Source organism: Oryx dammah, unplaced genomic scaffold (assembly GCF_014754425.2).
Source record: "Oryx dammah isolate SB20612 unplaced genomic scaffold, SCBI_Odam_1.1 HiC_scaffold_3, whole genome shotgun sequence".
NCBI lineage: Eukaryota > Metazoa > Chordata > Mammalia > Artiodactyla > Bovidae > Oryx > Oryx dammah.
In genome coordinates this window covers 88947376-88965061 of record NW_024070187.1, presented here as the reverse complement: position 1 = coordinate 88965061, position 17686 = coordinate 88947376, and the positions used below count along the sequence as shown (strand labels likewise).

General features: G+C 42.9%; 1 protein-coding gene across 1 annotated transcript in view; it reads right to left on the bottom strand.

Annotated features, from left to right (window-relative positions):
- The window catches only part of PARM1 (prostate androgen-regulated mucin-like protein 1), a 127382-nt gene that overhangs the window by 5748 nt on the left and 103948 nt on the right, over positions 1–17686 (bottom strand). The window contains exon 3 of the mRNA XM_040237078.1: positions 15243–15321. Within this exon, the coding sequence (XP_040093012.1) occupies positions 15243–15321 (79 nt within the window). The remainder of the gene's footprint in view (positions 1–15242; positions 15322–17686) is intronic.

The window sequence follows — 17686 nt, the reverse complement described above, 5'->3', positions numbered from 1 at the left end:
TGAGAAGGAAAAAGATCACAAATAACACACCACTGATCTATTGATTGGCAGGAATAGGGGAGGTTAGTGTTGAACACTCCATCCACACTTAACACCTTCAATTCCAATCAAAGCCTTTAACTGGATAGTTGAGAAATGGAAGCTATGGAATGAACAAGTAAAAACCTAGGGATTACAAGACTGGTGCATCCTGATTCTTTGTGCTCTCAAGGACAGTAGCCTGCCCACCTGACTCCTCTGTCAATGAGATGTCTCAGGCAAGAATACTGGATTGGGTTGCCATTTCCCCTCCAGGCATCTTCCTGACCCAGGGATTCAGCCTGCATCTCCTACACCGGCGGGTGGATTCTTTACCACTGAGTCACAAGGGAAGCCCTTATAAGATTGGCGCTGGGCCTAAATTTCAGCATGATTTACTGTGGCAAGCCTGGCCAACAAGTACCCAATAAACACATTCTCTTATTGATAGAATTCTCCTGCCTCACCTTTGCATGGTAATTTAACTTCTCACAGCATTTTTATATCGATCATATAATTTTATTCTCATAAAATATCAGTTGGACCTATAGATGTACATCCTAGACTATATTTTAAACCCCATATTTCGTCATCTATAAAATGGAGAAACAAAAAAAAAATTGCGTTAGAATTTTTGGGTGGATTAAATGAGGTAATGCATATAAAAGACACAATAAATGTTGGCCAACATTGCTTTTCAATTTTTATTATAATGAAACATATAGGAACTCATGGTAGATCTGCAAAGAAGAAAAAAGTTTACTGAGTGAAAATGGAACCTCCTTCACTTTCACCAGGAACTCCTGAAACTATGCCCCAGGCATGGTTATAAAACCAGCTTCTTATATTATAATTAAATGAAATTATTACCATGCTGGAGTCGGGTTAGAGGATTAAAAAATCTTCTGGACATCAGGTCTTACTGCTTGTGGTTATTTCAGGCAAGACTATTTGATCAGAGCTATACCTGAACCTCTTGTGTTGTAAGAGATGTCTACTACTGTTACTACTACTACTACTACTACTACACACACACACACACACACACACACACACACACACACACACTAGTAAAATAATGGGAAAAGATGGAGCTTTCATTTTTCTTTGTCTTCTCATTTGAAGGAACCGTGAATTGAACAAATCACTGATAAATGAGGAAAGCAACGTAGGAGATAGAGATAAAACGGATTTGGGAATGTACTGAGCCTGTAGCAGTGTAGCTGCTCAGGCGTGTCCGACTCTTGCGACCCCATGGACTGTAGCCTGTCAGGTTCCTCTGTCCACAGGACTCTCCAGGCAAGAATACTGGAGTGGGTATCTATGTCCTTCTCTAGGGGATCTTCCTGACCCAGGGATCAAACCCAGATCTCCTGCATTGCAGACAGATACTCTACCATCTGAGCCACCAGAGAAGCCCCACCGAACCCAAAGGGCATGTTTTATTATGAGCCTAAACAAGAACTGGGTGAGCTGGAATTCAAGCCAGGTTTGGGTAAATTCTGTAATGCTGCAGAAAGAGGAAGACAAACACATCGTTTTGTGTGTGTGTGTTTTTGTGTGTGTACATGTCTGTGAGATAAGTAGAGAATCATTAAGGATCACTTTCAACTAGCTCTCCAGGTCAGAACTTCTTAAATCATGACATGTTTTAGATGGAAATGGGGGACTTTTCCGGATTGGCATTTGTGGAGTCTGAAGTGGTGAAAAAGCTCCCACTCTCAAGATTAGGAAGATGGGGCTTAGCTCCAGGGATCTGAAAGGCTGTTTCTATGATGTCATGGGAGGGCTGCTACTAAAACTAAGGTCAGTTGGCTCTGTACTGCAAGGCGGCTGATCTAATTTCAATCTGAAGAGCCCTCTGTATGAATGACATCATCGTCAGGTCAAGGCAGTTTTGTTTACTCCATTGCTTCATAAAGACCGGCAGGCAGCCAGCACAGCTAAGGTTTCCATTTGCTATGCATTGGCTGCCTTAGATGGTAAACCTCCCGGGGGGCAGATTATGACTTTGCTTCTAATTTTCTGAATGTCTGATATGTTGCTCTTAACACAATGATACTTTTATAAATACTTAATGATCATTGCTTAGATCCAGTGTAGCATATAAACAGGACACAGAGAAAATACACAGTTTCCTTGGTCAATACCAGCAGGGATTAGTATGTGCCCAGTCACTTAGTCGCATCCAACTCTGCGACTGTAGCCTGCCAGGCTCTTCTGTCCATGGAATTTTCCTGGCAAGAATTCTAGAGTGGGTTGCCATTTCCTCCTCCAGGGGATCTTCCTGACCCAGAAATTGAACCCACATTTCCTGTGTCTCCTGCATTGAGGGCGATTCTTTACTACTGGGATTAGTATGGCCTGTGGCAATTCGCACATATATGGAATCTAGAAAAATGGTACTGATGAACCTATTTTAGCAGGGCAGGAATAGAGACTTTAGCAGATGCAGACATAGAGACTTGTGGACACAGGTGGGGGGGGGCGTGGGGAGGAGAGGGGGTATCGAATTGAGACAGTAGAATTGACATATATCATATCCCATTTTGTCCCCTGGGTTCTGTTTTTAGCTAACGAAACCATCTGATACAGTAGAACAACAGTGAGAAGAAGCATAGTGTCATTGATTTACAGGGGCTGTGAGCTCATGCTGAATGCTTTAAAGCCATGTCATTGCATAGGAGAAATTCTAATTTTCTTTCCTCTTTACACACTACTGTGTGTAAAGCAGAAAGCTAGTGGGAAGCTGCTGTGCAGCATAGGGAGCTCAGCTCGGTGCTCTGTAATGACTTAGACGGATGGGATGGGGGGCAGGGTGAGAGGGAGGCTCAAGAGGAAGGGGATGTATGCATACATATAGCTGATTCCCTTTGCTGTGCAGCAGAAATCAATACAACATTGTAAAGCAATTATACTCCAAAAAAAAAAAAGGAACACAGAGGGCCAAAGCTACAGTTTTGACCTTAAAGATTAGAAGAGGAAAGAAAATTAGAATTTCTCCTATGCAATGACATGGCTTTAAAGCATTCAGCATGAGCTCACAGCCCCTGTAAATCAATGACACTATGCTTCTTCTCACTGTTGTTCTACTGTATCAGATGGTTTCGTTAGCTAAAAACAGAACCCAGGGGACAAAATGGGATATGATTTATGTGAAGCTCTTGCCTCATTGCTTTCTTCTCAAGTGGTTTTGCTCTAACAAAGCAGCAGTCCCCACTCCCTCTCCCCTCGCCCCATCTGGTCAGTGATGCCTTCTTGGTGACAACTGGTAAATGTAGTGGTGATGCTTGTGGTTTGAAGCCTTTCCCACAACTGTGAAAACATACCTATTTTAAGCTAGCTATAGCATCAATACTTAATGGAACTCAACCATCTTTGAAAATGAATGAGGTGTTTACCTTTATTCTTTGTGGAGACAAACATATTTTAGAAAACACCTTCTTCTTTATAAGGGTCAACTCCAGGTCTCCAACAAGTCTACAACTTTGCTTATTACTATTCCTCCTAAGGTCCTCTTGTCCCTAGTTAAGTGGATCTTGTCATTCAATCACTGGGGCTTATTACATGCTAAAAAGGAGAGTTATAAATATGAATAAGATATGGCTTAGTGCTGGGAAAACAAAACTGAACTTGCAGCTCATTAGTCATTAGCCATTAAGCCTTAGACTCACATCTTCCATTAGCAAAGCCAGTTTTGTGTAGCTGTCACTGTCTCCGTTGTTTATGTCTGTGGCTTTTTTTTTTTTTCTCCTGATTCTCATTTCCCTGCCTGGCTTCTTTCACTTATTCATTGAAAAGTTACCATTGATCAGGCCTTATTCTGGGGCCTTATTCCGGGCTATTCTAGTGAACTAAGAGATAGAAATTCCTGTCCTAAGGGAGCTTACATTCCAGTGGGAGCATCCCTCAGAAGAAATGAAGTAACTCTCATGGTTAACAAAAGAGTCCAAAATGCAGTACTTGGGTGCAATCTCAAAAATTATAGAATGATCTTGGTTCCTTTCCAAGGCAAACCATTCAACATCACAATAATCCAAGTCTTTGTCCTAACCACTGATGCTGAAGAAGCTGAAGTTGACCAGTTCGATGAAGACCTACAAAACCTTCTAGAACTAACACCAAAAATGATGTCCTTTTCATCATAAGGGATTGGAATGCAAAAGTAGGATGTCAAGAGGTACCTGGAAAAACAGGAAAGTTTGGCCTTGTAGTACAAAATGAAGAAGGGCAAAGGCTAACAGAGATTCATCAAGATAACATGCTGGGCATAGAAAACACTCTCTTCCAAAAACATAAGTGATGATTCTACACATAGACATCACCAAATGGTCAATACAGAAACTGGATTAATTATATTTGTAGCCGAAGATAGAGAAATTTTATACAGTCAGCAAAAATAGGACTGGGAGCTGAGTGCCACACTGTTTTGCTACACAAAACTGGCTCAGATCATGAACTCCCTGTTGTAAAAGTCAGACTTAAATTGAAGAAAGGAGGAAAAACCACTAGGCCATTCAAGTATGACCTAAATCAAATCCTTATGATTGGAGGTGATGAACAGATTTAAGGGATTACATCTGATAGACTGAGAGCCTGAAGAACCATGGACAGATGGTCATAACATTGTACAGGAGGCAGTGACCAGAACCATCCCAAAGAAAAAGAAATGCAAGAAAGCAAAGTCATTGTCTGAGGAGGCTTGCAAATAGCTGAGGAAAGAAGAGAAGTAAAGAGCAAGAAAGAAAGGGAAAAATATACAAAACTGAATTGCAGAGTTCAGTTCCAGAATATAGCAAGGAGAGATAAGAAAGTCTTCTGAAATGAACAATACAAAGAAATAGAGGAAAACAACAGAATGGGAAAGACTAGAGATCTCTTCGAGAAAATTGGAGAGATCAAGGGAATGTTTCATGCAAAGATCCTTTATTGGATAGAAATAGTATGGACCTAACAGAAGCAGAAGAAATTAAGAACAGGTGGCAAGTATACACAGAATAACTGCACAAAAAAGATCTTAATGACCTACAAAATCATGATAATGTTATCACTCACCTAAAGCCAGACATTCTGGACCTTAGGAAGTGGGCCTTAGGAAGCATTACTAAGAACAAAGCTAGTGGAGGTGATGGAATTCCAACTGAGCTATCTAAATCCTAAAAGATGATGCAGTTAAACTGCTGCACTCAATATGTCAGCACATTTGGAAAACTCAGTAGTTGCCACAGGACTGGAAAAGGTTAGTTTTCATTCTAATCCCATAGAAGGGCAATGCCAAAGAATGTTCAAACTACTGTGCAGTTGTGCTCATTTCACATGCTAGCAAGGTTTTGCTAAAAATCCTTCTAGGTAGGCTTCAGTAGTATGTGAACTGAGAACTTCCAGATATACAAGCTGGGTTTAGAAAAAGCAGAGTAACCAGAGATGAAATTGCCAACATTCACCAGGTCATTGAGAAAGCAAGGGAATTCCAGAAAAACATCTACTTCTTTAGTGGCTATGCTAAAGCTTTTGACTGTGTGGATTGCAGCAAGCTGTAGAAAATTCTTAAAGAGATGGGAATACCAGACCACATTACTGTCTCCTGGAAACCTGTATGTGGGTCAAGAAGTAAGAGTTAGAACTGGACATAGATCAACTGACTGATTCAAAATTGGGGAAGGAGTATGACAAGGCTGTAGATTGTCACCCTTTTTATTTAACTTCTATGCAGAGCACATAATGCAAAATGCCAGGCTGGATGACTCACAAGCTAGAGTAAAGACTGCTGGGCTAAATATCAACAACCTCAGATAAGCAGATGATACTACCCTAATGGTAGAAAGTGAAGAGGAACTAAACAGCCTCTTGATAAAGGGAAAGAGGAAAGTGAAAAAGTTGGCTTGAAACTCAACATTATAAAAACTAAGATCATGGCATCCTGACCCATCACTTCATGGCAAATAGATGGGGAAAAAATGGAAACAGTAGGCACATTTTACTTTATTGGGCTCCAAAATCACTGTGGAGGAGTCTGCAGCCATGAAATTAAATGATATTTGCTCCTTGGAAGGAAAGCTATGACAAACCTAGACAGCATTTTAAAACACAGAGACATTATTTTGCCAACAAAGGTCCATATACTCAGTTCAGTCGCTCTGCCATGTCCGACTCTTTGTGACCCCATGGACTGGAGCACGCCAGGCCTCTCTGACCATCACCAACTCCTGGAGTTTACTCAAACTCATGTCCATTGAGTCAGTGATGCCATCCAACCATCTCATCCTCTGTCATCCCCTTCTCCTCCTGCCTTCAATCTTTCCCAGCATCAGGGTCTTTTCAAATGAGTCAGCTCTTCGCACAAGGTGGCCAAAGTATTGGAGTTTCAGCTTCAATATCATTCTTTCCAATGAAGATTCAGGACTGATTTCCTTTAGGATGGACTGGTTGGATCTCCTTGCAGTCCAAGGGACTCTCAAGAGTCTTCTCCAACACCACAGTTCAAAAGCATCAATTCTTCAGCACTCAGCTTTCTTTATAGTCCAACTCTCATATCCATACATGACTACTGGAGAGACCATAGCCTTGACTAGATGGACCTTTGTTGGCAAAGTAATGTCTCTGCTTTTTAATATGCTGGCTAGGTTGGCCATAGCTTTCCTTCCAAGGAGCAAGCATCTTTTCATTTCATGGTTTCAGTCACCATCTGCAGTGAGTTTGAAGCCCCCCAAAACAGTCTATCACCATCTATCTGCCATGAAGTGATGGGACCAGATGCCATGATCTTAGTTTTCTGTATGTTGAGTTTCAAGCTAACTTTTTCACTCTCTTCTTTCATTTTCATCAAGGGGCTCTTTAGTTCTTCGCTTTCTGCCATAAAGGTGGTGTCATCTGCATATCTGAGGTTGTTGATATTTCTCCCAGCAATCTTGATTCCAGCTTGTGCTTCATCCAGTCCAGCATTTCTCATGATGTACTCTGCATATAAGTTAAATAAGCAGGGTGGCAATATACAGCCTTGATGTACTCCTTTCCCGATTTGGAACCAGTCTGTTGTTCCATGTCCACTTCTAACTGTTGCTTTCTGACCTGCATACAGATTTCTCAGGAGGCAGGTCAGGTGGTCTGGTATTCCCATCTCTTTCAGAATTTTCCACAGTTTGTTGTGATCCACACAGTCAAACACTTTGACATAGTCAATAAAGCAAAAGTAGATGTTTTTCTGGAACTCTCTTGCTTTTTTGATGATCCAATGGATGTTGGCAATTTGATCTCTGGTTCCTCTACTTTTCTTAACCCAGCTTGAACATCTGGAAGTTCATGGTTCACGTACTGTTGAAGACTAGCTTGGAGAATTTTGAGCATTACTTTGCTAGTGTGTGAGATGAGTGCAATTATGTAATAGTTTGAGCATTCTTTGGCATTACCTTTCTTTGGGATTGAAATGAATACTGGCCTTTTCCAATCCTGTGGCCACTGCTGAGTTTTCCAAATTTGCTGGTATATTGAGTGCTGCACTTTCACAGCATCATCATTTGAAATAGCTCCAGTGGAATTCTATCACCTCCACTAGCTTTTTGTTCATAGTGAGGTTTCCTAGGGCCCATTTGACTTTGCATTCCAGGATGTCTGGCTCTAGGTGAGTGATCACACCATCATGATTATCTGAGTCATGAAGATCTTTTTTGTATAGTTCTTCTGTGTATTCTTACCACGTCTTCTGAATATTCTGCTTCTGTTAGGTCAATACCATTTCTGTCCTTTATTGTGCCCATCTTTGCATGAAATGTTCCCTTGGTATCTCTAATTTTCTTGAAGAGATCTCTAGTCTTCCCCATTCTATTGTTTTCCTCTGTTTCTTTGCGCTGATCGCTGAGGAAGGCTTTCTTATCTCCCCTTGCTATTCTTTGGAACTCTGCATTCAAATGGGTATATCTTTCCTTTTCTCCTTTGTCTTTCGCTTCTCTTCTTTTCACAACTATTTGTAAGGCCTCCTCGGACAACCATATATACATTACCATGTGCAAAATAGATAGCTAGTGGGAAGCTGCTGTAAAGCACAGGGATCTCTGCTCCATAGTCTGTTATGACCCAGAGGGGTGGGGGTGGGTATCCAAGAGAGGGGGGATATATGTATACATACAGCTGATTCACTTAGTTGTACAGCAGAAAGTAACACAACATTGTAAACCAATTATGCTCGAATTAATAAAAAAGTGAACCAAACACCTCTAGTCATGGATCAGCATGTTCAAAAAAACAAAGGCATGAAACAATAGAAGATTATACCCGGGAAACTTTAGAGCCCAGTGTTTTTAGAGTGTTGGGAGGTGAAAGTAGAGTAGGGTTACTTAAAGTCTCGTCCTTGGACCAGCAGCTTTGGCATCACCCATGAACTGTTGAGAGCTGCCAGTGTACGGGCCCCGCCCTGACACACAGAGTCAGAACCTAAGGGGCTGAGACCCAGGAAACTGTATTTTGAATAGGCTTGCCCATTGGCTCTCATGCAAGTTGAAATTTGAGAACCACTGAGTTAGAGAATCAAGTCACTAGACCTACAGAATGCCAAAAGCTGGTCCGAAAAGACCAGTGTGTAGCAAACAAACCCCAGAAGATCTTAGACATCATGACTGGCTCCTTGTGGGCCTGCTTTTTAAACCTAATAAGAGCCAGGAGGAATCCAGTTGTAGAAAATGTCATCACCAGAAGACTTAAAGTAAAACAGGTTACTTCTAACCAGATGTCTTAGAAGCCAGGTCCTGTTGCATCTATAAATCAAGATCACAGTTATTTTTGTGATGGGAACAGCCCATGTTGTCTGTCTGGGTTACCAGCATACCTAATTACAGCAGCATCCGCAGTACTATAACAGATACAGTCTCCTGCCTGGGAGATTATCCCGTGGCTGAACAGTTTTGAGCCAATTTAAACAAAAACAAAACCGACTTACCTCATTCTTCAATCATCACTAATTAAAGACACCCTTCTGCTAGAGGCAGGCAGGGCTTTTGCTTTCTTTTAAAGTTGCAAACAAGCCCTGGAATAAAGACTTCGCAGAGATAGTTTCTATTAATGAATGCAGCATGAGGATGCCACTTCACAGGCGTTTAGACAAAGCGCAACTGAAATTGCCAGGATGGAACATGGACGTCTTCACATCAACATGTAATTAGAAAACTGAGCTGCGGTGTCATCTTCCTCCTCCTCTCCTCTCTGCTCTGCTTTGAATCCCTGATGCCTAGAGAATGGGGCTGTTGGTGGCTACCATTTTACTTAGCGACTAAGCAGGAAGCATGTGATGATAATTACAACGATGACAGTATCGACCCTACCATGGTCCTTACTTCAACCCTGGGACCTGAATATTTATCTGTATCATAATTTAATCCTCATAACAAGCCTGAGTTAGGTATTTGTGTTCTAGTCCCATTTCATAAGGGAAGAAACTGAGCACAGAGTGCTTAGTAAATTTGCCTTAGAGGCCATGTTCTTAACCACCATGTAATACAGTCTTTCCAGGTTGCCTACATTCATTCCTTCATTTCCTCTGCAAGACAACCTTGAAAGACAGGTGTTATCAGCTCTATTTTTTCAGGTGAAGAAATGAAGGTTCAGGGAGATTATAATTTGCCCAAGGCCACCTAAATAGTAGAAGGATCAGGATCGAACCTGATTGCAAAGCCCATGTTCCTCCCTCCACTCCATACTCCTGCCAGCTACAATGCATGGGTGGATACTAGTAAAGACTGTTGGAAGGTTCTGGGCTGTTCATTTTTATTAGCTGCATCTAAACATGGCTTAGGTTACAGAGAGATGAGGTCCTCCAGACAGGAGATAACGTGACAAAACTAGGGGTCACGGATCCCTAAAGAGCAGAGTGTGAAAATGGATGGCTGATCAGTTTACCCAACATCTTCAGAAGGAGTTAGAATTTGGCAAAGAGGTGAAACTCTCAAGCCACTGTTTCACAGAGCTCTCCAGGAGGAGGAGGCCCTTTTTCTGGTGATGAGGCTGCCCTTTCAAACAGACTCTTCTTCCACATTGGCCGGGACATTGGCTGGGCCAGGCTATAGCCCAGGCCAGATGCTAATGGATCCCTCAAGGGCTGTGATTTCAGTCACTTGCTGCTCAGGCCAGGTGAGCTGAAAACCACAGACAACATACCTCTTGTCATTTACTGTTCTCAGAAATCTGGGACAATAGGAATGGAAGAAATTTCCAGCCAAGGCCAAACTTAACCTTAGGTATGCATACACATAAACACACACATGCATCTATGCACATTTGACAACTGAGCCAAATGTATTTTGGATGAATGATTAGTGCGTGCTAAGTCATTTCAGTTGTGTCCAACCCTTTGTGACCCTATGGACAGTGGCCCACAAGGCTCCTCTATCTGTGGGATTCTCCAGAGAAGAATACTGGAATGGGTTGCCATTTCCTCCTTCAGGGGTTCTTCCTGGCCCAGTGATCGAACCTGTGTCTCCCGCATTGACAGGCAGGTTCTTTACCGCTAGTGCCACCTAAGCCTCTTAATGATTAGTGGGGCTTTCCAAGAATCTGGCAGAGTAACACTTGAAGGGGTTTTAGCACAACCTTAAGATTTATGAGTGCTATTAACCTCCTTATATTATCATTTTTCCAAAATAATTAACATAGCAGCACAAAGGGGTTTTCCTTAGGGGGTTTCCAAACAGGGGTCTGATCACTTTATCCATCCTTAAGTTTGTAGTGCCAAAAATAATGAACAATCTTATACTCATACCACTGGGGGCCTTTCTACATTAAGAGGAGGATCTACATTATGGGGAAGAGAAACAATGACTGGTTCATCTCAGTCATTCACTGAATTTATTATGTGAAGAAAGCCTGGAGAAAAAAGTATATCTTAAATTTTTAAAATTAAATGTTATACAATTTTAATCAGCACTCATTAGAACCAATTTTAATGGCCCACCAAGTTCTGAGACGGCAGAACTGTGTCTTATCACTGATATGACCCCAGGGTTTAAAAGAGTGCCTGGCACATGGCTAATGCTCAGTAACTATCTATGGAGCAACCATCTACTGGCGTTCCTTCCAGCTGACCACTTTGATGATGACGACGATGACAGCAGTGGTGGGATGAGAACTATGTACTTGGGAGGCAGTGTCCAACTTCCTCCAAACGATGCCATCAAATAGTTAAAGCTACTGTCCTCATCTTCAAGGGGCTTCCCTGGTGGCTCAGTTGGTAAAGAATCCGCCTGCAGTGCAGGAGACCCAGGTTTGATCCCTGGGTTGGGAAGATCCCCTGGGGAAGGGCACGGCTATCCACTCATGTATTCTTGCCTAGAGAATCCCACAAACAGAGGAGCCTGGCAGGCTACAGTCCATGGGGTTGCAAGAGTCAGATGTGACTTAGTGACTAAACCAGCACATCGTCTTAGAGGGGAGGGACGTCAAGGTTAGTGAATCTCTGTTACATGCCACGGTGATGGTATTAATGGAACCTGCTAGAAAATGTGAGGGCTGGGACAGAAACTGACAGCCCCCTGCTCCCCAGTGGGTCTCAATTCTTAGTCACTGTCTTAGCCTGCCTGTCTGTGGTCAGTGGGAGGCTTCAGGTGGTGAACTTGAATTCTTGCCTGGGGTCAATAGCAACAGTCCTGAGGTTATTTCAACATTATTCTTGTGTGGAGAGAGGGAAGCGTTTCTATTTTGTACCTTGTGGGTGTTCCTTTTGGTGACACAGCCCTTTGGAACTCACCATTGGTGACTCCAAAATGACTCCAAAGTTTCTCTGTAAGTTCCTTTTTTTGAATCTCACCCGGAATCTCCCAAACGCAAAGAGAAGCTCTGTTACAAAATGGGAATGAGGTACTCAGAAAGGTTCATAAAAGCCAATGTAACTCGTAATTAAAATGCAGTGTTTCTACGGTGATAAACTAGTAATTCGGAGAAGGCAATGGCACCCCACTCCAGTACTCTTGCCTGGAAAATCCCATGGATGGAGGAACCTGGTGGGCTGCAGTCCATGGGGTCGCTAAGAGTCGGGCACGACTAAGCGACCTCACTTTCGCTTTTCACTTTCATGGATTGGAGAAGGAAATGGCAACCCACTCCAGTGTTCTTGCCTGGAGAATCCTAGAGACAGAGGAGCCTAGTGGGCTGCCGTCTAAGGGGTCTCATAGAGTCGGACATGACTGAAGTGACTTAGCAGCAGCAGCAGCAGCAGCAAACTAGTAATTAAGCCAGATGGAAAAGGGTAACATTGAGTAAGATATCATTCATAAAACTGTTTGATGCTTAAGGAAATACAGCCTTAATGAAGAGAAAGATAATTTTTAAAAAAATCTGAAGACCCCAAAACCCTTCATAAAGGCTTTAGACACAGATAATGCTGACATTTTAATTCCAGTTTCTCTTTGAAACATTTCTTTCCTGTTCTTTGTACCTGAGATAAGGTGATATTATAAGGCACTCTGCTACTTGACACCATCATTAGATTGATTTGGTTCATGTGTAGAACAAAAGATGGAGATAAAAGGGGAGTGGCGGGGAGGGCTTCCCTGTGGGCCCTGGGCTGGGCTGGGGTGACTGGAAGAGATGAGAGGCAGCAGAAGGGAGGTGTGGTTAGAGATGAGACACTAAATATATGAGCTCCGTGTGGAGAACCAGACATGCCCCTTGAGAAAGAAGCACAGCAGTGATAAAAAAAAAAAAAAAACAGGAGCACCCCTGTGTGCACTACCATGCCTGTGTGCTTGTGTGTTCTTACACTGGGTTGTTCATTTATTCAGTGTATGAAGCATCTTCTTTGGGCCAGCAAAATGCTCACAGATAAAGTCAGGATCCTCACGCAGCTTACAGTTTTGTGGGGAAAAGAGACAATAGACATGTGAAAAAATATATAAAAAAAACAAATGAAATCAGATTATTGCCCGGATGAAATTAATTGAGACACTAGGAGAAGAAATAATAAGGGCACCAAACCAAGAGGAGGAACCTCTCCTAGAGAATGTCACTTGAAAGCCATGTATGAGGAAGAACCAGAAGAAAAGCATTTCAGGGAGAGGGTCCAACAAGACAAACGCTACTGATGAACCTATTTGCCGGGCAGGAATAGATGGAGATGAGAAGAGTGGACATGTGGGCACAGGCAGGGAAGGAGAGGATGGGACGAACTGAGAAAGTAGCGCTGACATGTATATACACTCTCGTGTGTAAAAAGAGATAACCGCTGGGAAGCTGCTATATAACACAAGGAGCTCAGCCCAGTGCTCTGTGATGACCTAGAGGGGTGGGATGGCAGTGGGGTGGGAGAGAGGATCCAGAGGGAGGGACTATATGTATACATAAGCTGAGCACCTAAGAACTAATGCTTTCGGACTGGAGCTGGAGGAGACTCTCGAGAGTCCCTTGGACTGAAAGGAGATCAAACCAGTCAATCCTAAAGGAAATTAATGCTGAATATTCACTGGAAGGACTGATGCTGAAGCCTAAGCTCCAATACTTTGGCCACCTGATGCGAAGCGCTGACTCACTGGAAAAGACCCTGATGCTGGGAAAGATTGAAGGCTGGAGGAGAAGGGGACGACAGAGGATGAGATGGCTGGATGGCATCACTGACTCAATGGACATGAGTTTGAGTAAGCTCCAGGAGTTGGTGATGGACAGGGCTGCCTGGCATGCTGCAGGCCATGGGGTCGCAAAGAGTTGGATAGGGCTTAGAGACTGAAGAACAATAGCTAATTCATGTTGCCACAGAGCAGAAGCTAACACAAAAGTGTAAAGCGATTATACTCCAATAAAAAAGCCAGTTTCTCTCTCTTTCTCTCTCTCTCTCTCACACACACACACACACAAGAACCAAGGACCTGGAGAGACAAGGAACCTAGCGTGTCCTAAATATTGGATAGAAAGCTAGTATGACTGCAGCTCACCAGTTAGCAGGGAGAGAAATGTGTGATGAGCAAGAAGGCATGGGCAGGGTGGGTCCAGGACAAGCTGAAGAGCCAAATGAATTCTAAGGTGGAGTGGGGAGGCCGCTGGGGGTGTGTGAGGGAGGGAGTGACAGGTCAGAGGAGATTCTGACCTGATTCTAACCAGGCCCCGGCTGTTGGGAAGATAATGTGTTGGGGGTCAGGGACCAGCTGTGCTTATCACAGTGGCACGTGTCCTCCTGTTCCTGTTATAGGCACTGCACAGTCTGGTGAACCAAAGCGCTGCTTGCCTTTTGGCATTTAACAGCTGGCAGGACACTCAGTGTGAAGAATGTGGTCTTCGAGAGTTTGGGATTTTACAGACAACCAAAGGGGCTTCCGAGGTGGCGCTAGTGGTAAAGAACCTGCCTGCCAATGTAGGAGGCAAAAGAGATGTGGGTTTGATCCCTGGGTCGGGAAGATCCCCTCGAAGAGAAAATGGCAATTCTCTCCAGTATTCTTGCCTGGAGAATCCCACGGAGAGAGGAGCCTGGCAGGCTACAGTCCATGAGGTCGCAAAGAGTCGGACACGACTGAAGTGACTTAACTCTCCTACAGACAGCAAAAGTGGGAGACTCACAGAGTACTACAACTTTCTCTTCAGTTTTTGCCATTGTTTAGTTGCTGAGTCTGTCCTACTCTTTGTGACCCTATCAAAGCCATGTCTCCTGATTTGGCAAGCAGGTTCTTTACCACTGAGTGACTCTTTTCATAAGAGACAGGCTATTTAAAAACCCCAAATATAAGAATAAAATCTCAGGGGGGGAAAAACCCAGTTTTGTAGGAAACTCTATACCATCCTTGTATTTTCAACATTCTGATCTAGAAGCAGTGAGAACCTCCTTTCAGGCTGGGTACACACCTCCACAGCAGTGTCCAGAGCATCAGGTTTTAGGAACCAGCAAGCCCCACCACCACCTTCTCCCCCACTTCACAGGTAAGACCAGGTGGGTTCGGGAGGCATGTGACTTTCTCAGGATGATGATGTGATTTAAGGGCAGAGGACCAAGGCCCCAGTCTCCCGAGTCTGGGTTCATTCTCCTTCCATTACATCATCATGCTGTGTATTCTTGCTGATTTCTTCTGCTTTGCCAGCTTTCAGAGGCCGTCCCATCCATTCCTGTCCAGGGTGCAAGCCGCTGGCCCTTTTCACTTCTCTGCCAAGATTTCTGAGAGCTAAGACACTTATCAAGAAACAAGTACTCAGCAAAACAGCGCTCAGCCTGGAGCCTGACAAATTGGAATTCCATTCTTTATGAAGAAGAAGAAGGTGTGTCTTACCTGATCTTCAGATACGCTGCAACTCCAAACACCAGTAACACCACAGAAATGACCGTCACCGTGATGGCGGCGATGCTGCCTGGGAAAGAGCAAAGCACAGCAAGAAGGTGAAGGAAGGGTGTTCATTTCAGATCGTTCTGCAACAAACCCCAGGGGATTCATTCTGTTATCAAAACACTTCTCAGGTTAGGCCAAGTTGAGTAAATGGCCACTATTTATTAAGACCTTCTGGGTGACCTGGAGTTCAGAAAACAGGCCACGGTAATATTTAATTATCTTTTTAAGAGTACCACCAATCTGTTGCCACTGCTGCTGCTGTTTGCAGGCAAAGTGGATTTAAAATCTCCTGAAGTCCCATTTTCTTCTTTAGTACATTTTAGTGCTAGTGTCTTTCTAGCACTCACAAGATATTGGAAGAGCTAGGATGCTTAATCAAAGATCATGACACGATGATGCAATTGATGTTTTAATAAACCAGAGCCACACAGCTACGTCAGTGTCCAGATCAAAGGGGTCATCTTGGTAGGAAATGTGCTAATTTTAATGATGCCATCAAATCAAAGCATTAAAAAAAAACCCCACAGCTTTCATTCTTGGTAAATCTGATTTTGTAGAGGTTAAAGTCAAGTTTGATATATAAAATAAGGTCAAGTCTGTTAGGTAACACAATTTTTTGTTTGTAGAAATAACCAGACAATTATAAAGTAACATGAATGTTTTATTGTGTAGTTTAGAATCTGGCTCCAAAGGCAACTATTAGGGCAACTTAAAAAAAAAAAAAAAACCAAACCAAACCCTTTGAGCATGTAACCTTATGAGAATAACCACATTGCTTCCACAGATGATTACTTTGGAGCACAGCATGCTTTTTGTGTGAGCTGGTGACTAATAATGCATATATTTCAGATTTATTTCACCTCAGAAATGCAAGAATCAATTGGGTTCTTGTCTCTTAGTTAAAGCGACTTTTTGTTAAAAGTGACTAAAATTGTTATTAGGGGCCCCATTTACTATTTCAGGCCACTGAGAAATTATTTTCTACTTGAACAAATGAATGGGACTCTTACACACATTGGGAAGAGCTTCGGATCTAGAAGATGTAGATTCAAGCATGGTTCCGTCATTATTAGCTGTCTGAATGCAGGCTATTAGGCCTGTTGACTCATACACTGCTCACCTGCTATATACACCTTCATACACAGAAAGAAGAGCTGTTCTACTCATCTGCATAATTTTAAGAAAATTAAATGAGATGCCCTATGCACCAAGCTGGTGCTAGTGGTAAAGAGCCCGCCTGCCAATGGAGGAGATGCAAGAGACATGGGTTCGATCCCTGGGTCAGGAAGATCCCCTGGAGGAGAGGGCATGGCAACCCACTCCAGTATTCTTGCCTGGAGAATTCCATGGACAGAGAAGCCTGGTGGGCTACAGTCCATAGGGTCACAAAGAGCTGGACACAACTGCATGTACCCACATGCCCCAAGCTAAAGCCCTATCCAGACATGACTTCCTGGACCAGTGCCCATTTTTTATGGACCCATCAAGGTGATGGATCTGCCCCACATTTTTGGAGATATACTATTTGTAGATTATTTTGCCACTTCTCCTTCTATTTTTCCCGCTATGAATGGCTTTTGTGTATTGTGCTTCTCATTAGTCATTCCACCAAAGGAATTAGAGCAGAGCTAAGAAGCAAATCAGTCTACCCGTGAACTCTTTAGTAACTCCCTCAAGGTTTGGGTGAAAGAAGGCTGCAGCAGACATCCATGCCCCCACTGGTTATAATTTCTAAAAGGCCAAGGAGGAATTGCTAACATCGAGACCAAGACCAGACCTTGACTCGTCTACACAGACTGACATTGTGCACCATTTCAGAGCTCCCACACCCTGAACACTCACACACCCATCTCTTTGCTACTAGAGTCATTTAGAGCCAGATTGGCATAATCATCAATATATTTCTCACTCCCCATTTACTACTATCAAAATATGATTATGGCACCAAACATTCAAATATGCAGACTGGATCAAGCAGAGAAAATTCAAGATCAGATCCCTTTATGAAAAACCTCTACTCCTATTTTGAAAGGTGGCACTTAGATTCCTGGTCTTCAAACTGTGCTGAAATTAGAACAATTCAAAAGTTCACTGAAGCCTCTTAACAGCTGTTTTAAGAGCTTGAGAAATGAGGATTATTACTGCACAATAAAATAATGGGGGTATTTCAGAATTTAAAAAGATACACTGATTGCAATTAGGAGCAGTTTTGAAAACTGACCTTTGAATTTAATCTCCTCCTTTCAAAAAATGGGAGAAGAGAAAGAATATAGTTGATTTCTCTGTCAGACCCTTCTTTCTTGCCCCAGGATACATTTAATATAGGAAACCATAGGTTTGACCTTTCCCAAAGTTTCTTTCCTAACTCTAGGCTGTTGGATCTTCTC